At 39.9% G+C, this 21215-nt stretch overlaps 1 protein-coding gene across 9 annotated transcripts in view; it reads right to left on the reverse strand.

Annotated features, from left to right (window-relative positions):
* The window catches only part of herc1 (HECT and RLD domain containing E3 ubiquitin protein ligase family member 1), a 213087-nt gene that overhangs the window by 125653 nt on the left and 66219 nt on the right, over positions 1-21215 (reverse strand). For 5 of the 9 annotated variants that reach the window (XM_057837769.1, XM_057837760.1, XM_057837778.1 and 2 more), the window contains exons 20-27: positions 14555-14669; positions 14351-14471; positions 9156-9327; positions 8181-8517; positions 2888-2965; positions 1075-1195; positions 904-955; positions 742-801 (exon numbers count right to left, since the gene is read on the reverse strand). In XM_057837769.1, the coding sequence (XP_057693752.1) occupies positions 742-801; positions 904-955; positions 1075-1195; positions 2888-2965; positions 8181-8517; positions 9156-9327; positions 14351-14471; positions 14555-14669 (1056 nt within the window). The remainder of the gene's footprint in view (positions 1-741; positions 802-903; positions 956-1074; positions 1196-2887; positions 2966-8180; positions 8518-9155; positions 9328-14350; positions 14472-14554; positions 14670-21215) is intronic. The other 4 variants (XM_057837822.1, XM_057837813.1, XM_057837803.1 and 1 more) reach the window with 3 other exon arrangements.

The raw sequence follows: 21215 nt of genomic DNA on the forward strand, positions 1-21215 counted from the left end.
TTTACATACTTATATTGAACACTCGTGCAAGTCATGAATTCGCAAACTATGTAAAGATGCGGTTGCCACTCAGAGGGTGTACCCAGAAGTCTTTGCTTTTGCTATTATTCCTTGGGTTATCTGTGTGATTTTAAAATTGTTTTACTGAAGTGAAACCTTTTTGTGTGATGAATATTCAAAAAACACAGAACTCAAGGAGGAGCTAAATACTTTTTCACAACACTGTAAAAGGTCCCCCCAATGATTTCTCATCGTTCATTCTTAAACATGAAATATCCTTTCTGATGTTCAACGACATTTTGAAATGACAATACCACAGTATTACATCCAAAACCTTTAGGTTGGAAGATGACAAATAAAACCACTAAAAATAAGGCAATGAAGCTAATATAAAAATGATTACCAGTACTGAGCTGAAAATGTTAAATGAATAGTAGATGCCTTCACAGATGACGAGTCAAGCTAATTAAGAGGAAGAAACATGCCATTGTTTACGTGCATGCAGTCCTCTTCTGCTTTTGGCCCAATAACCATCCATGCAGGGATCGAAAGACAGAGACAACTTCAAGAGTAATTTACGTATTTCATAATGATAGGTTGCAGCATAAGCTCCTTTTACAAAGTCATTCATGTCACAGATGTTTACATTTTGATGCTTCTAGTTTTGCATTAACTGGTCTGAGGTAAACTTGCAAAGTTAGGCCAGCAGCAGGCAAACAATGAAAATTGCTTAATTGATACCTGAAAAACATAATTTGGATGCAGACTCTTTTGTGGCAGAATGATATCTGCGATGGGCATCTTCGGGCAAAATGGTGAGGTTTGTCGGTAAGGGAAGATGACAGCAGAGAAATTTCATAGCATTAGAATGAAAGAGTCTTTTATATAATAATTTATTTTTACCTCTCTTTTTGTGAGAGAACGCGAAGTCCAGGTCAACATTTCTCCTTCCACTCTGGAGGGGAAAAAAAAAACGGTTTATTGTAATATAAAGTGTAATCTTATTTAACATGCACAAGATATTACATGTAAACACGCAATCTTTTTGAATTGTGTTTATAGATTTACGAGTACCAGATTATATCCCTCCTCATCTGACTCAGGCTGGGAGAGGTCAGATTCACTCCTTGATTTCATCAACCTATAGCTGGGACTGTTTTGTACTGAGCGGTTTTCTGCACTCAGACTCTCACTCCTGCAAACACAAAACCCGCCAAACCACATACATTACAAAAAACGAAACAAAATATGCAGTGCCATGTAATGTGAATCTATACTTTAAGTCACAGCCATTTTACAATACCGGTCTAAGCTTTAAACAACTGTGAATCAAATAGCCTTTATCTATATGCAGGGTTTCCCCGGTGCTTTATAAACCTGGCGGGCTCCCAGGCTTATCACATAAAAGTCATAATTCCTGTCAACGGTTTTCTCTTTTTTCTCTTTTTAAATCCTAAAACATGATGGGCTACCGGTGGGCTTCTCTAACCACCAGGTTTCACAAATTTCCTAGGGGGAGACCCTGTATATGTGACTTGTTTCACAGGTGTTTTTGTTTTGCCTTCTACATAGTTTAATTTCCTCACAGAAACCACAATCTTTCAATTTAGAAACACATGTCAAATAATGGAGATTCTGTTAATGGCAGTGAGTTGAAATGTTGGTAGTTCAATAAAACCCCACTTCCAAAGAAGTTGGGACATTGCGTTAAACAAACACAGAATATAATGATTTGGTTCTACCTATATTTAACTGAATACAGTACGAAGACAAGACATTACCTTAATTTTATGGCTGTAACACATTTTTTAAAAAAAACCTGGGAGAGGGTCTTGTTTTCCACTGTTTTACAGCACATGACTTAAAAATATTCAGTAAATGCTTTAGAACTGAGCACCCTTATTGTTGAAGCTTTGTATATGGAATTTTTCCCCATCCTCGCTTGATGTAGAGCTTTAGCTGTTCAACAGTCTGGCATCACTGTTGTTGTATTTTACATTTAATGCACCACATATTTTTAATGGGAGACAGGTCTGAGCTACACAACCAGGCCAGTCTAGTGCATGCACTCTAAATATAAAGCCAAGCTTTTCTAAGACCCATAGAAAGTGGTGAGGCATTGTCATGCTGAAATAGCAGGGGCAACAATGAAGGACATTGCTTGAGCGGCATGTTTTAATCATGCCTTTACACATGTCTGAATTAACTAAACCAATTTGCACCTAAAACAATTTGAAATGTGGACTCATCAGACCACAGAACACTTTGCCACTTTGTATAAGTCCATCTTAGATGGGGTTGGTATGTAGCACCAAATTGGATTTACTGACATTGGTTTTCTGAAGTGTTCTGAGGGTGGTATCCTTCAGACATTGTGTTTTGATACCATGCATCCATGAAATCCCGTGCAATTGTACGTTGAGGAAGATTATCTTTAAAAACTGACTATTTCCTCACACAGTTGTTCAATAAGAGGTGAACCCCACCCCGTCTGTGCTTGTGAATACCAATGAGCAATTCACATGGGCTCCTTTTATACCTAATCGTCGCACTAACCTGTTCCAAATTTGTCTGTTCACCTGTGGGAACTGTGTGGAGTTCCAACGAGATGTTTGATGAACATTCCTCAACTTTCTTTAGTCTTTTTTGCCACCTGTCATAGTTTAAAAAATGTTGCAGCCATAAAATTAAAAGTTAATTATTATTTACTAGAAAGAATAACGTTTATCAGTTTGAACATTCAATATCATGTCTTTGTAGAGTATTCAGTTCAATAAAGGTCAAATATGATTTGCAAATCATTGCATCCTGATTTTAAAATGTTTAACGCAACCTCGTTGGAATTGGTGTTGTAGGTAATTCTGAAACTTCTCTGAGAACACAGTACCTTTCTCTGATGCTTGTCACCTCTTTACCAATCAGGACTAGAGTTCTACAGATTTTCAACCAAATCTGATCTCTGTAACTAGGGTCAAAAGTCAAATTGTTAATTGTTTCCTCAACTATAAACAGAATTATGCAAAACTAACCAATCATAACTTCTCTGGCATTACAAAGTATTTGTTTGCATTTTCAATGTAGTTCCATGTTTGCAGTTTCATACGGTGCCCTCCATAATTATTGGATTTATAATAATTATGTGTTTTTTAGCTTCTAATATATATATTTTTTTCTAAATAATATGGGACCTTAATGGAAAAAAAGAGAAAAATCCAACCTTCAATACAAGTGCATTTATTCAGTGGGGAAAAAAATCCCACACAAAGAAATAATTATTTGACATCAAATAATGTGTGTCATAATTATTAGCACCCCTGGTCGTAATACTTTGTACAACCCCCTTTTGCCAACAAAACAGCACCTAATCTTCTCCTATAATTTTTCACAAGATGGGAGAAGACAGAAAGAGGGATCTTCAGCCATTCCTCTTTGCAGAATCTCTCTAAATCATCCAGAGACCTGGGTCCTCTCCTCTGTGCTCTCCTCTTCAGCTCACCCCACAGGTTTTCAATGGGGTTTAGGTCTGGGGACTGAGATGGCCATGGGAGGAGCTTGATTTTGTGTCTGGTGAACCATTTCTGTGTAGATTTGGCCATATGTTTAGGGTCATTGTCTTGCTGAAAGACCCAGTGACGACCCATCTTCAGCTTTTGGGCAGAGGGCAACAGATTTTGATTTAAAATGTCCTGGTATTTCAAAGCATTCATGATGCCATGCACCCTAACAAGGTTTCCAGGGCCTTTGGAAGAGAAACAGCCCCACAGCATCACTGACCCACCCCCATACTTCACAGTGGGTATGAGGTGCTTTTCAGCATGCGCATCTTTCGTGGCACACCAGACCTACTTAGAATATTTGTTGCCAAAAAGCTCAATCTTGGTCTCATCTGACCAAAGCACACGGTCCCAGTTGAAGCCCCAATACCGCTTGGCGAACTCCAGACGTTTGCGTTTATGATTGTGAGTGAGGAAAGGTTTTCTCAGTGCATGCCTCCCAAACAGCTTGTTGGCGTATAGACAGCACCTCATACCCACTGTGACGTATGGGGGTGGGTCAGTGATGCTGTGGGGCTGTTTCGCTTCCAAAGGCCCCGGGAACCTTGTTAGGGTGCATGGCATTAGGAATGCTTTGAAATACCAGGACATTTTAAATCAAAATATGTTGCCCTCTGCCCAAAAGCTGAAGATGGGTCGTCACTGGGTCTTTCAGCAAGACAATGGCCCTAAACATATGGCCAAATCTACACAGAAAGGGTTCACCAGACACAAAATCAAGCTACTACCATGGCCATCTCAGTCCCCAGACATCAACCCCATTGAAAACCTGTGGGATGAGCTGAAGAGGAGAGTACAGAGGAGAGGACCCAGGTCTCTGGATGATTTAGAGCACAGGTGTCAAACCGATTCCAGAAAGGGCCTAGTGGGTGCAGGATTTAGTTCCAACCGATAACGCGCAGAGAGTTTAACCAATGAACATCCAGCTGAAACAAGCTGCACCTGACAAAGTTTAACTGATTACACATGTAGAAGATCTAAATGGTGAAAAGGTGTCCTCTTCATTGGTTGGAAAGCAAACCTGCACCCACTAGGCCCTTTCTGGAATCGGTTTGACACCTGTGATTTAGAGAGATTCTGCAAAGAGGAATGGCTGAAGATTCCTCTTTCTGTCTTTTCCCATCTTGTGAAACATTATAGGAGAAGATTAGGTGCTGTTTTGTTGGCAAAAGGGGGTTGTACAAAGTATTAACACCAGGGGTGCTAATAATTGTGACACACATTATTTGATGTCAAATAATTATTTCTTTATGTGGGATGTTTTCCCCACTGAATAAATGCACTTGTATTGAAGGTTGGATTTTTCTCTTTTTTTCCATTAAGGTCCCATATTATTTAGAGAAAAATATATATATATTAGTAGCTAAAAAAAACAGATAATTATTATAAATCCAATAATTATGGAGGGCACTGTACATCTGTATGTGTGTTGTAACAGAATAAAATACATACACTAAAGCCAAAAAGTATATGATCAATTGCCTTATCTCATTTAAGAATTTAGGTGACATCCATTCCTAATGTATAGATGTTACTATGATGTCGGCCTGTCCATTGTAGTTACAGCTTCAAACTATTCTAGGAAGGCTTTGAAAAATGTTTTTTTTTTTTTTTTTTTTTTTAAATATAGATTTGGTTAACCATTCTTTTAGAAAAAAAAACTGACGTTAAGCCTGTCGCAATATGCAATAATTCCATTTATCGCACGATAAATAATAATGAAGGCGGTAATTTTTCCGCTGCGATTTATCACCTCGCATGCACGTACGTGCGCGCGTGCGGCAGACAGGCTGTTAAAAGTTCGGATTCCTTGTTATCAACTGCGCAAAATGCATCTTTGCTCCTGGTCCGGCAAAAAATAGCGCCAGAGCCATTCGTTCCCATTATATCCTATTGTTCAACGTATACCGGACGCGTCAGTGCTCCGGATTGACTGAGGACCATCTCTGGCGTGCTGTTGATGATGTATGGGCGCTCCCGTCAGGGGTGACATTTCATGCGGAGCGGCTATTTTTCGGCACAACACCGGATATTTGAGTGGCAAATTAAGAGCGCTGTGCTTCAAACTCGTCCTGTTTATGAAAGTCGATTGTCATATGCTGTTGTTGTACAGTAATGAGCACACGTGACTTATGTGGCCTTTGCTAACTTTTTTAATGTGCGAAAACACTAGATATCATGAAATAGCAAACTAGATGTGCTACGTCCCATGCCATTGGCTACGTGAGCCCAGAGTGATTATGGGACACGTAGTCCATATACGACATCGATGAATTATAAACCGCAATGACTGAAGGGAAGTTAAGAATGCCAAATCAATCCATACCAGTGACTATAGATAATGCTGAAAATATTGTTAATTCAGTACATGACACAGATGGATTCGGACCACAAATAGGATGTCTTGCTCATGTAGTAAACCTAGCTGCTAAGAGAGCGGTAGCAATCAACAGTGTGCCCCACCTCACTTTACAAACAGTAAAGATTGTTCTCAGCACTTTTATACTAAATTTCTTCGGATCAGTAAGAAGTAAGCACATAGATATTTTGCACTAAAATGCATGTTCATATGACGGCAATTTAATTTTTGCTCGTTTGAAAAAAAAAAAATTTAAGTTTTTTTTTTGAAAAACGAAACAAAAAAGTTATTTTTTTCACAGCATTAAATGTTTTGAATCGGATCGAAAATAGTGTCCCCCGTATCGAAAATCGTACCGAACCGTGACTTAACTGTATCGTTACATCCCTATGGAACACCATTGCAGAAGCTATGAGGGGAAAAGTTTTCATTTGTCTAAATGGTTAAGTTATTAACTGCAACTGTATATTTTTTTTCTTGAAAAACACATTTTATTTATTTTGTGTTTCTGTGCGGTATTAATATTGTTGTCTTTTACTTAAGAGGCACGGTTTATTGTTTTTAGTTGTGATTTCCTATCGCATTTAAATTGGTGTACTTGATCTATTAATATATACTGTTTTCTCACTGTTATTGTAAATTGTTTTTTTTTTTTTTTTTTTAATTGGGGGCGGGGGGGAGCAATAATATCGCATATCGCAATAATTTATGAGATACATTATCGCACACTAAAAGTTGTTATCGCGACAGGCCTATGTGACGTTACACTGATGTTGAATGGGAAGGCCGTGCTCTCACTTCCTGATCTAATTCATACCAAAAGTGTTCTGTAAAGTCAAAGACAGGGTTTTGTATGCCTGTTAAGTTCCTCCACACAAAAATGTGTAATCCATTTCAGTATGGACCATGCTTTAAATATTGGTGCACAGTCATGCTGGAGCAAGAATGGGTTCGCGGCAAACTGTTCCCACTAAGTTGCAGAAGTATGGAATTTTTCAAAATCCTGAACGATTTTCTTTTCACTAGAACAATATTTTTGGGCAATTCAGTGCACCGAAAATATGTAGGAACAGTTTGGGTAAAGCCTATTTCTGTTGGTGACTTTGCACCAGTGTCAAAAAACCTTTGTGATAAATTTGGATAAATCCAGGCTTTATCATTCAAGTCAGTGTTTCACCTCACAAATGTTTCTGAAGGAACGGTCAAATGTTCCTATGAACAAACTCTTAATCCATATGAAAAGAGTTCCCAGAATAATTGATGCTGTTAAACACTATGGTACTACGAATAAAATGTGACTTAAACTCGTTAGCTAGTCATGACTTATGAGTGTATACTTCTGGCAATATTGTGTATACACTGGCTGCCCCCCCCAAAAAAGTCACCACCAAAAATTAAGATCATATATGCCAACATTTCATTGGACCGCCTTTAGCATGCATTCGCTGTGGCATTGTTTCGTTAAGCTTCTGCAACCTCACAAGATTTATTTCTATCCAATGTGGTATTTTTCTCCAAGATCTTGCATTAATGATGGTAAGAATCAGACTGCCATACAAAGCCTTCTCTAGATTATCCCAAAGATTCTCAATGAAGTTAAGGTCTGGACAATGTGGTGGCCAATCCATGTGTAAAAAATTCTGTCTCCCACTCCCTGGACCAAAAAATGGAGGTCGCAGCAGTCCAACTTTACCATCATCAATAAAATATATTGGTGAAAATTTTATGGAACAGTGGATGGAAATAAATCCGGTGACATTTGCAGTAGCTTATCGAAACCACTTCAATCATAGTTAAAAGCAGTCCAATTAAATGGGAGTACAGTGGCACCTCTACATACGAATTTAATTTGTTCCAGCACCTTGTTTGTAAGTCGAAATGGTCGTATGTCGAGCAAGATTTTCCCATAACAATACGTTATTATTCCATTAATATGTTCCACAGCCCGAAAACCTACACTGAATCTTTAATAAATACTGCTGGTACTATTGCAAATAGCAATTACACAGAGCAAAACAAATAATGAATAAAAATCGGAATAATAATCTAATAATAGTATAACTTTTTTGGCAGGTGACTTTTCTGGCCCAAGCAGTGTATTTTCATTGAGATATCCTGTTTTTATTAGCTGTGCAATCCAAATACTTAATTATCATTACTAATTGAGGCCAAAAGCCTTATTGGTGGCAGGTTGCTTTGATAATTGTTATTTTGTCCGTTTTTAACAAGGTTTTATGATTCCACCCATCCTGCCGACTGTATCGAACCTGGTCATGAAGCCAAGACAGTCTTGTGTTCCAGGAGCACTATGTCCCTCCTCTTGGTTCTGTTTAGTCAATTCACCCAACACAGGGCTAACCCCCAAAATCAGCAGGGCACAGCGGTGGATCACTGAGTTACAGGCTGCTGTGTACAAGTCCTGGCCTTCAGGGAGAATCGCACTACCCCTTCTTCCATCTTGAGACAGATTGGTATCCTCTTCTGCACCTCCATTGGTTCCACCATTCCTGGAAACCAAGCTGGAGCCAAGGCCTATGCTGGTAGCCCTCTCTCTGTCCCGGCTACGTGCTATCTCTCGTGCTGAGAGGAAACACTGAAAGATTTCTGTGTGAAAAATGCACATACAGATATATAATATAGTTAAAGGCACAGCAGCAGGCATAAAGTATATTATTTGAGTTTACGTAAGTTGTGAACAAAGGAACATCGACAGGTATTGATATTTTGGTCAAAAGGTCCTCCAGTAATGTGGTTCCCTTGCCCAAAGTGTGCAGGAATTTTTAATAACTAACAACAGCTACATGATCAGGATATTATATGGTAAAAATGACATTGTCAGAGGATAATTTTCGAGGCAAGACGGAAGAACTGCCCATACAGTGATTGATTTTTTTATACATGATAGGATGCTGTCAAATGAAGGTGGAATCCTTTCAGGCCTTTTGAAAAATGGGAGTGAGGAACAGCTAACTGGTGCTGGCTGCCCAGGCAGAACACAGCTTTGACTGTTGCTGAGGCAAAAACCCGGCGTGCTGGGAGTTCAGTCAGGCCATGGAGAACGACTTCTAGATGGCTTTAAAGAAATTGTGGTCGACCATATGGGGTCTCAGGAAGTCAAAGCAGTGTACTGTCAACATTGTGTATAGTGGGGATGGGGCTCTGCTGACCTCAACTCAAAATGTTGTGAGTCGAAACTTTGAAGACCTCAATCCAATAACATTACAAATGATTGATTTACTAACTTCCAGCTGTCATGACTTCATGTTCCCGATCTTCTTCATCATCATCTTGCTCCTGATGGCCTTCTTCTCTCTCAAGGTCAGCTCTCTCTTCCAATTCAGCCTCCTCATCAATGGTGCGGGTGAATGAATGTTCTTGTGGATCCATGTCTAGAGAGTCCTGATTGTCTGAAATCTTATCAGATAGATCCATGAAACATTAGTTTTCAATGTTTTTTAAAATTAAAAAATGAACAAAGTAAATTTGCTCAAAAGGCAGAAAAAACACCCTCACTTAGACTAAGCATTAAGAGGTCATACCCATATATTCAGGGGTGAAAGTGGGCCGGAATGGTCCGGAACGCCGTTCCGGTAAAAGATTCGGGGCAGGAACAGGGTGAAACAGTGCTTTGATCCCGAAAAGATGACAACTGTCAAAACCCAATGTTAAAAAAACCTGGCACCCTGCCACACACATATCTCGAAGAAGAGCAATGTACGAAGGTCAAATTTACAAACACAAGTGTTAACAACAAGCCTAAAGTGCTTGTGTTGTGTAGCGTAATCCGTTCATTCATTCATTCATTTTTCCATGCCGCTTTTCCTCACGAGGGTCGCGGAGGTGCTGGAGCCTATCCCAGCTAACTACGGGCAGTAGGCATGGGACACCCTGAACTGGTTGCCAGCCAATCGCAGGGCACAAGGAGACATACAACCATTCACGCACACACTCATACCTACGGACAATTTAGAGTGTTCAATCAGCCTACCATGCATGTTTTTGGGATGTGGGAGGAAACCGGAGTTCCCGGAGGAAACCCACGCAGGCACGGGGACAACATGCAAACTCCACACAGGAAGGCCGAAGCCCGGGATTGAACCCTTGATCTCAGAACTGTGAGGCAGACGTGCTAACCACTCAACCACCGTGCCGCCAAGTGTAATCCGTTTCCACCAATATTTATTATGTATTTACTTTTCCACATAATTCTTCCATGAGTCTCTCATTTTACACAAAACTCCAAAAATGGGCTGGACAAAAGTACTGGCACCGTTTGAAAAATCACGTGATTCTTCTCTAATTTGTGTAATTAACAGTACCTTTAACTTACCTGTGGCACATAACAGGTGGTGGCAATAACTAAATCTCACTTGCAGCCATTTAAAATGGATTAAAGTTGACTCACCCTCTGTCCCGTGTCCTTGTGTGTACCACATTGAGCATGGAGAAAAGAAAGAAGACCAAAGAACTGTCTGAGGACTCGAGAAGCAAAATTGTGGGCAAGCATGGGCAATCTCAAGGCTACAGTCCGTCTCCAAAGACCTTAATGTTCCTGTGTCTACCGTGCACAGTGTCATCAATGAGTGTAAAGCCCGCTGAGGCTAACCTCCCTAGATGTGGACGGAAAAGAAAAATTGACGAGAGATTTCAACGAAAGATTGTGCGGATGGTGGATAAAGAACCTCGACTAACATCCAAACAAGTTCAAGCTGCCCTGCAGTCTAAGGGTACAATAGTGTCAACCCGTATTATCCGTCGGCATATGAATGAAAAGGGACTCTATGGTAGGATACCCAGGAAGACCCCAATTCTGACCCAGAGACGTAAAACAGCCAGGCTGGAGTTTGCCAAAACTTACCTGAGAAAGCCAAAAACGTTTTGGAAGAATGCTCTCTGGTCAGATGAGACAAAAATAGAGCTTTTTTGGAAAAGGCATCAACATAGAATTTACAGGGGCAAAAACGGGGCCTTCAAAGAAAAGAGCGCGGTCCCAACAGTCAAACATGGCGGGAGGTTCCCTGATGTTTTGGGGTTGCTTTGCCTCTGGCACTGGACCGCTTAACTGTGTGCATGGCATTATGAAGTCTGAAGACTACCAACAAATTTTGCATCATAATGTAGCATAAAGCTTGGTCTCCCTCAGAGGTCTTTGGTCTTCCAGCAGGACAATGACCCCAAACACACCTCAAAAAACATTAGAAAATGGTTTGAGAGAAAGCACTGGAGACTTCTAAAGTGGCCAGCAATGAGTCCAGACCTGAATCCCATAGAACACCTGTGGAGGGATCTGAAAATGCCAGTTTGGAGAAGGCCTCCTTCAAATCTCAAAGACCTGGAGCAGTTGCCCAAAGAAGAATGGTGTAAAATTCCAGCAGAGCATTGTAAAAAACTCATTGATGGATAACGGAAGCAATTGTTCGCAGTTATTTTGTCAAAAGGTTCTGCTACCAAGTATTAGGCTGAGGGTGCCAATACTTTTGTCCGGCCCATTTTTGGAGTTTTGAGTAAAATGATAATTTTTTCTCGCATTCTGTTTTGTGTTTTTTCATTGCAATCAAAATAAATGAAGATATTACTACCAAAGCATTTGTAATTGCAATAATTTTCTGGGAGAAATTGAGCATTATCTGACAGAATTGAATGGGTGCCGATACTTTTGGCCAGTTGTGTATGTAGGGTTTAGCCCAGTACTTCTCAAATAGTGGGGCGCGCCCCCCTGGGGGGGTGCAGAGCAATGCCAGGGGGGGCGCATGTGACCTCGGGGAACATGCTTTTTTTTTTTTTTTTGCCGCACTGGAATAAAGTGTACTTGCACATCCACTCAGTGGGTGGCAGTGGCGCTCTCATTTTCAGAGTGCGCGCAGTATTTTTGAACTAAGGAAGAGCACTCAGCACACACAGAAAACAGATATGAAGAGCAGTGTGCCGCCGCCGTTTTCGAAAGCCGTTTTCCGACTGGACTCACTCACGCAGCAACCCACTGTCTTGTCCGGTTCTCACGTTGCCGCCCGAGAAGTGCCATTTTCGGCTTGGGATCGTCACGACGACCGCCCTCACCTACGGTTCTACCTCGGCCGCCGAGAATGCGCTTTTTTCGTGCCGTTTGCCTTTTAGCTTTGACTTTTAATACAGTGGGTGATGAGGAAAGACCACTGTTTACAGTGTCTAAAAATTATTATATCGGACAGCCAGAAGCCAAATCAATTAAGACGCCACTTAAAGACATTAGACCCCAATCTCATTGATAAGCCGCTTGATTGTTTTTCAGTGAAAACCTGCCGAATATTGCCAACAATCGTCCTGCTTTGTCAGTGTTAGCAGTAAACCAGTGAGCATTGTTAGCATGCTCATTGCAAAATAACTCCACACCATTGCAAAGGAGGTAAATACTGTGAGCAGCAAAAATAAAAACTGTCCTTCTGTCCAAGGACACTTTTTTTTCCTTTTATTCAGTTTTGTTTTTTCGGTCAAATTTTTTGGCTTATTGTCCTCATGAGTGAATGTTTCTAATCAATTTTAATTTGTTATGTTTTACTGATGTTATTACATTTTATTTTTCTGTATCAAATGGTAAAAATGTACCTTGAGTGTATTTTTTACAGTTTGGATGTGAATTTTTTTTTTTTAATTCAGGCAAATTGATGCGCGTCAAGTCTTCTCTGTTACAAACAAAACAATGTTAATAAAGTTATACTTTATTATAAGTTGATCTATGTTACTTTTTTTATTTATTAGAAAAAAAGGACATGTTAGGAAGATGCGTATTTATAATAGTAATTTTATAGACAAATGATACTATTTACAGTGACGGCAGAGAGTTTGGGGGGGCGCGAAACATTTACGTCTTCCTTGGGGGGGCGTAACAGAAAATAATTGAGAAGCACTGGTTTAGCCTAACCCTAACTCTAAACCCCAATTCCAATTGCCCTAAAATAGGGCATTGCGATAAAAATTAACTATGCAATTTATTCGAATACTAAGGTAAACCCAGATGGAGAATGACGTCGTGAAGAGGCCACGTCGGGTACGGGACTTGTAATGAGACGGATTCCCATTGTCAGCCATTTGAGACAGCCATGATACAAAAGCAATTTTCTATTAGGTCATGTATGAAATACTTAGTTTTCACAAATCAACTTATGGTAAAATTTTTTCTTGAATGTGCTTCCCTTTTCAGTAAAATTCCAAACCCCAAAGATCAGTTTAAAGGGAACTGTGCATGGCGTAGTAACTACAGGTTGGTATAGACTGCAGGACTTAATGCATGCCGGTTCAGACTGCATTTTTCCATTAAACTAGGCCTGCACAATACAGTATATCATTTGAAGATCGCCATCGCAATGTATGCATGCGCAATAGTGACATCGCAGGACATGGAATTGTTTTTTTTTGTTTTTTTTTTCAACATGTGAACATTTGTTTTACTTAATAAAAGCAGAAAGTGTGCAGATCCTGGATCCCATTTATATACAGCAAGCCTGGATTAAATGGCATTATATAAATTAGGTCACGTCATCTGAAATCAGGCCGATCGCGCAATTTTTCAGAGCATCGGAAACGGGTGAATGGGATCTGGTTTTTAATTTAAGAAATATACAGTGAGAGCGCTCCTTAAGAACGTCTCGACATACAGAATTTTCGGGTTAAGACATGCCTCAATGGGAAAATTTTGCCTCTTGTTGAGAAAGAAATTTCAGGGTAGGAAGGCAAATATCTGGTATCTATCCTCTTCGTCACGCAGCAGACCGACTTTTCGAAACCCGTTGGTGATGGTGGATTTTTTTCATACTGCTCCACGCTGTCATGATCCACTGGCAGACTTGTGCAAAAGTTTATCTTCGCATGCGGCCAGTTTTGGTAAGCGATCTCTCGCCACTGGTCATCCAAGCCTCCTATTCAACTCGGACTGCCACATTAATTTCTTCTAGCATTTTCCATGATGAGGGTCTGCTAATTTTACTCATGCATAAGTATAAGGGTCTGCTACTTTTATTCATGCACAAAGTTAAATTACCGGTAATAGTGCAAACTAGCGTCTTCCTTGACACATATATTCCACGTGTCTCACTCTTACATATCATTTTGTATTACAAATCGATCAGTTGGCCGCATCATTGCACATGCCGCAAGATTCAAATGAGGGAATAAAGTAGGGACTTGTAGTCCGGAAATTACGGTATTTTATATATATATACAATTTAAAAAAAAAAAATTTAAATAAAAACAACTCATAAGTATTCTGTTGAACACGGTATTATTTTGTAACACAACTTTATTTTCTTTTTGTAAAGACCAAAGAAGGTTAGGAACCCTGATTGTTGCAGAGTGTTCTGAACAAGGGAAATTTGGTGCTGTAGGGTATTCGCTTAGCAATGAACATAGAGTATACTGTCAAACGTTAACTCAGCCCGTGTGTGCTTGTGCAATTGCAACTCACCCTCCTTTCCCGGGATGAAGATCGCGTCTGGATAAAATCCATATGCTTACATGCCAGGAGGCGATTTCGTACAATAAAAACACTGCGATAGACCTCAACCAAGGACTTGGATGGCTGGTCTCTAAAGGAAAGACACACTTTGTCAATTCATAGTATATTTATTTCATTTGAGCATCTACTCAAAAAATGAACTTTATAAATTACCTTCCCTCTCCATGTGCTTGTTTGAGCAACCCAGTGTGCTTCAATAAAGCTGCTAAGACAAACCTGGATACAGTGTCCAATAGAGACTCGTTGCTAAGAGAGGCATTGTCCCAATCTGCAAAATAATGTACAACCGAGTCAGAAATCTATCACACATCTTTTCCCAACTTTTACTACCTGAATCTCATCACAGGGGTCAACAACCTTTTAAAAATTTAGTGTTACATTTTGGATTACAACTAATCCAATGGACTACGGGTTTGATGCATATGCTTACTTCAGAAATTTTAAACCTTCAACATTACACATAACGAATCCTAAGCGCAACACTTAAAGGCTACATTCAGGCCCCAGCTTGAAGTGATCCAAATCAGATATTTCCTTTAACTGACTCAAAGGAGATTCTTTCATGACGGTCTGAAGAGACCAAGATAAAAAGAATGTTATTTTTAGAATGTGACTGTGGTCCGAACAACCCAGTGATCCGCAATCAAAATTAACACAAGGACATCAATTCGTATTTCTCAGCAAAAACGTGAAATAGTATGACATAGTGGAAGGAGACAAATTTGACACAGGTGATCAACATTTGGTTGAACCAAACAATTCAAAGGGCCCCTAAGGGATCCTACAGTCTGAAATGGGAAAACCACTACTTGACGTCGAATTGAAGTGCATTCCCAAGTAGGCATGTGCCGGTTACCGGTTTCAAGGTTTACCGTGGTATTAAAACGTCAGTTTCAAAACTGCTAAAATTTTTCACTATACCGTAGTACAGTATTAGCTATTTTTTAAGTCACAAAAATGCAACGAGAAATGGAGCGGGAGCGCTCACTTCTTCCCCTCCGGTTGTTGCTATGTCCGACAGTGACGCTACTCTGTGCTATAGACCAGGGGTCCCCAACGACCGGGCCGCGGACCGGTACCGGTCCGTGGCGCATTTGGTACCGGGCCGCGCAGAAATAATAAATAATTTATTAATGACTGCATTCTGGCCAACTGACTTTGGCCTGTGCCGCTTAACACACCAATATCCCTGTCTACTCTAGATATATAACTGCAGGATAGCAGGTCGTCATAGAAATGCATTGATTGGGCTGTTAGCACTAAATCTCTATGCACGCTTGGACTCGATAATAACGTATGACGTAGGTCGTCGCCAATCACATTTCTTCCCGGAAATAATTAGCCCCCACACTAGAATGACTGAATAACAGACGTCTTTGGACAGACTTTTTACGGGGAAAAGGGAACCTGACGAGCCAGAAGATGCGCCTACAGCCTCGAAGAAAACAAAATTTATGCTACTACCCAATCACTAAAGACCCACGAACTGCAAAGGAGTGAATTCGTGACCCGTATGTGAATAACCCGAGTGATTCGAGCATGTCTGTGGAACAGGAATATCAGCTTGTAGAGATCGCAAATCAAGGCAACTTAAACGTACATTTGAGACAACAACTCTACCGAAGTTCTGGATTAAAGTCATTTCGGAATATCCTGACATCGCTAGGACCGCGCTGAAAACTGTGCTACAATTTCCAACATCGTGTATTTGTGATGCTAGCTTCTGTCACTCTCCCATCTCGGGACCATCTCGTCTCAACCAAACAAACTCAGGCCTCCCACTGATTCAGCGGGTGAGTTGTATTTTTTTGCCTGCACTTAACACGACGGGGCTAAAAACAAATGCTATTTTATATTTGCTGTCTTTTTCTGCCGCACATTGCCGGTGTTCTGACAAAGTTGGCATGCGCGTAACGTTAAAAAGGACCGCGAATGCAGTGATTCCAATGTACACACTACAAACTTTCTTTAAAGAAAGGAATATTAACTTACGTTTGCCATGTTAGGTGCACACAACAACTGCACGTAGCCCTCTCACTTAACGACTTCGCCGTGTCGTTAAGCATGAATTTACGCCATTTCCGTGTTGCACATGTATGTTTATGATGTAAATAGTTTTTTAACACCATTGAATAACATTGAGAGTCCAACTGAATATAAAAGAGGGCTTTTTTCACCGCCACAAAAGCTTTGGTAGCAAAATTTTATAAGGATGCAAAATTTGACAGGACACCGGTCCGTGAAAAAAAGACCCAAATCACACCGGTCCGTAGTGCAAAAAAGGTTGGGGACCCCTGCTATAGACAACAGTTGACACAATGGCTGAAGGTGGTGAGTTTTTTGCCCTGTCCAAAAAAAAAAATTCCTTGTATGGGAGAAATTTGGCTACCGAAAAGAAGCAGACGGCTGCGGCTGAGAGGAGGAAGGACATCCGACGTCGAGACTTGCTGGAAGAGAATGGCTGCAAGGGGGGATGGGGGGCAACACCTCAAACTTGATTTCACATTTACGTGACCATCATCCGTCACTTTATACAAAATTTAAGGTAAATAAACGCTGTCATTTACGTTTCCCACCAGGAACAAGAGTTCTCTCCAGCATGTTTAGTGTGTCTAGCGATGGTAAAACAAATACTATGATGGAACGTAACTAGCTTGTTAAGGATGCAGATAATGTGGCTAGCTAGCATGCCAAGACGGCTAACCGGGTTTCTCTCTACCATTAGCCAACTTTTCTAAAGTCTTCAGCGCTAGGGTACTTGCCAACAGTCCCGGATTGTGCGGGACAACCCAAAAAAAAAATAGGACTTTCCAATTGGTTCCGTCGGCAGCGGCGGTACCAATCCGAACTCCCTATATTCTGGGTTCTCCTGCACAATCCGGGACTGTTGGCAACCTTCATTCTTTCGCCATTGTAAACATCTGTTAAAAAAAAAAAAAAAATTCATAATAAAGCCTGTGGTGTTTTTTCTCTCCGGCGACACGATATTATCAAACTAATTAATACTAACAGCAGTAGTGTTATATTAACCCAGAAAAGGTGAACATACTCACACTGCTGCATCATAACTTGGACTGAGAGAAAAATATGTAGATAATGAGCAAGTCTCTAAAAATATTGATATGGAGCTTTAAAGTCAGTGAAGTGTCTGATATACATATATTTTATTTAGAAGTGTTTTTACTTTTTTATGGAAAATATTTATTTTCATTCTATTGTTTAGCAACTTGAGCTGTGGCTTTGGATTTAGTCCATAAGTTATATTTATTTAAATTATATTTAAAATAGTTCAGTTATTTGTTATATGATTTCTTTTAACATTATATTAATGTCGATGTTCCAATTTGCAAATATGTTGCGAAAAATGTAAAAATCCTGTTCAATGGATTTTTTTTCAACCCGTGCATCTCGAAATAACACATTTTAGAGCTATAGTTGCATTACCGTGACACCGTGGTATTTTTGCTTAAGGTTATCATACCGTCAAAATCTCATAATGGCCCATTCCTATTACCCAGACGCACGTTTGACGTGTCCGTTATCAAAGTGTCTTGCTATTTAAAGTATTTGTTCATGATTGCACCATCCACAAATCGTACTTTGTTCATGTCAGGCCAGCCGGATGGCGGCAGCGTTGTATAACTTGGTAACCACAACTGCATTAATTTAAGAGTTGACAAAAGTATGACAAAAGAGGTGCATGGAGGTTAAAGTTGTTTACTTGTGATCGGGGCGCTGCCAGGGATTTTGGGCCCCATGAAAAGATCTCACTTTGGGTCCCACCACCAGTGCCGGGACACACACATACAATTAAGAGTATCAACTACGTGATTTCCTGCATTCTGGTGAATCTTGACACACTAATTTGTGCATTTTCTGCATTAATTTATGATGAAAATAGCAAGAGGAGTTGTGCCTGTTACAAAAGGCAAGGGCAGAGACAACTGTTTTAGTATTCAATTCAATTTAATTCCTTTATTGTCATTGCAAGCCAAGCAAACAATGAAATTGGAAAGCTGCTCTGTGGTACCATAAAACACAAGACAGTAAAATAACACACCACTTAAAAATACTACTGAATAAAAGACAATTAATAAATTACTACTGGTGCACGATAATCATTGGTCCGATAATTATCGGTCCGATAATGGGAATAATGACGTCATCCCAATAAATCCAATAACATTATTAATAGGACCGATAATACTGTATGTACTGTGCTGCGCTACACACCAGTATGAGAAATCAGTTGACCATTTGCGGAACATTGCTGCCACCTGCCGGTCAGAATAATTCGCTGCATCTATTTTTTGTTTTGCTCACAAGCGCATTCAAATACACAGTGCGGTGTCTAGCGGTAACATTGACAATCGTGAATGCTTTCCGCCTCGGAAATAATATGTCTAAGTATTTTATGTTTACTATAACATATGAATGTGCCAGCCAATTCTTAAGGCTAGTAGCTCAAGCTAGTGTGCTATGCTATACGTACAATAGTTGTGTATATAAGTGTATTGTGCAGTTTGTTGTATATTGAGTATTGAATATGTGTATTTTTCTGTTGTACTTTCACAATATTAAGACGAGTGTCTTCCAATAGAAGCAAGAAAAGACCAAGCCTTGTGGTTTATGGAAGTGCATTCATTTTTAGATGGCTGTCGGGAAGTGCAGAAGTGATGCACACTGTTTTGGGCAGTACATGTACTGTAATATTTTTGGCACGTGTCGGTTGATTGGGATTTGTGCGTTTGTAAATCAAGCGCTCTCTTTCTGTGACGTCACGCTCAAGTGTGCCGCACGGCTAGCGAGAAACACATCTTAATAAGCCACTGAAAAGATGACAATCGCTTCGATGGTGTTTTTAAGATTTATATTGATTATTATAAGGAAAGCCATTAATCCTTTTTGCTCTACCATATTTTTGTCATGAGGAATGAGTGATGAACCTTACTATTGAATGTTTGCATTTTACAGTGTTAGTTATAAGTAAGTTATTGAGCGGCCTTTTGGTTATTGATAGGCTTGCTGTCCTAACCTGTCTCCCAGGTTAAAAAAGTTGTTCCATGGACTAAGACCAAAACAGTCTCCTCTCCTGTAGCACTAAATATTTTTATCTGATGACAAAGCACAATACCTGTTGGGTTTATGTTTTAGTTCAGTGCTCATTATTCAGGAAACACATCTTCAATTATATTGACTAATTGACTGTGATTGACTCAAATTATATTTATTTGAAAAAATAAATATTGGGACTTTATTTGAAGTCAAAACTGTTTTGTCTTTGTTTTGTTCATAATAATGTTCATGTCATTATGAAAAATCCGGTGAGGTCAAAGGCAAAAATCTATGTTGAATCCACCACTATTTTTTTTTTTTTTTTTTTTTTAAACTTCCAGGTGTTCAAAAACTCGGGTGAATATACAGTGGGGAGAACAAGTATTTGATGCACTGCCAATGGGAAAACCCACTGTACATTCAAAAAATTATATATTTATTATCTGTTATCGATATCAGCTTTGAGGAGCAGGAAGTTAGCGATATCGGTATCGGTTTCAAAAAATGGATATCGTGCACCCCTATAAATTACTGTGCAAAGTCGCTACATAGCAGCATCATGAACAATTAGTGCAGTTCAGTGTTGACTACGAGGATAGTATAATTAGCTTGCTAAGGGTTTGCATGGTGTACTGATTAAATGTAAGCTAAAAGTGGAGCAAACACTAGCGAGCAAACAATTACAGTATTTTATTATGGAGTAGGCTTACCCCCATCTGGAAACTCGCGATCTCCACTATAGGCTATAGCTCCGAAGCGAGGTCCCTTGTTAAAAAACTAAATTCAATTGACGACAAACTGGTTTCAAGCAGATTTTAAAAAAGAAAATTTCCACACCAACTTTCAACATCCGTAGGATACCAAAAAAATGCTGTCATTATTTGGAATTCATGTTTTTGAATAGGTGAATGTCGCTCATTGAGGCCGGGAAAATCCCGTATTTCTTACGGCGTGAGCTGGAACCTCACTTCGGAGCTTTGTAATAGACATCGCGAGTTTCCAGGTGGGGCTGGAGTGGGCAAAGATAACAGGTTAATTTTCAGCACTACACTGACACAAGACACCAACCTTCCTTTGTGAAGTACTTTGTCACATCCTGTTGGCCTTTTCTACCCCTCTCCTGTTTTACTTTCTTTTCTTTCCTCTTTTGATAACCCGATTTTTGTTTTGAAAACGTTTCAGCAGGACCGCGCCCTCCGAGTCATTGACTGGTGTAAATGCGCACCGCTGCTCCTGGTCTGATCGAAGGAAGGGCAGACCAAACCATTTAATGAAAATATGGGGGGGGGGGGGGGGGGTTTGCTGTCAAAACATATGCTCTCTGGGTGTTTGCTTTTTGTCAAAAACAAAACAAGAAAAAGAAACCCCTTCGTTTTATTCCTATTGAAATTATAATGATTAATATTTAAATTTGCAGACGATTACCTAACGTTCTAATTTTCTTTGTGGGCCCCATCAGGGCATGGGCCCATAGAATCAATATAACTTTTCACCCCCATACGGCGCCCCTGCTTGTGATAATAAAAATGATTACATAAACATTGTGGTTTATAAGATAAACCAATTGACTTTCTGGATGAAAGCCTGAAAGTTTAGCCGCCGAGTGTTTTTCGCTTTCTTAGGCAGCCCACTACTGCCATTCCTACATAATGATCGCATTTCTGCTTTCTGGTTGTTGTTCCAAAACCAAAATGAGCAAAAGCAGAATTATTGATTTCTACATCATCAACCGATTTCACTGTGACTTTAAGGATCCACT

This window comes from Corythoichthys intestinalis, chromosome 1 (genome assembly GCF_030265065.1).
Source record: "Corythoichthys intestinalis isolate RoL2023-P3 chromosome 1, ASM3026506v1, whole genome shotgun sequence".
Taxonomy (NCBI): domain Eukaryota; kingdom Metazoa; phylum Chordata; class Actinopteri; order Syngnathiformes; family Syngnathidae; genus Corythoichthys; species Corythoichthys intestinalis.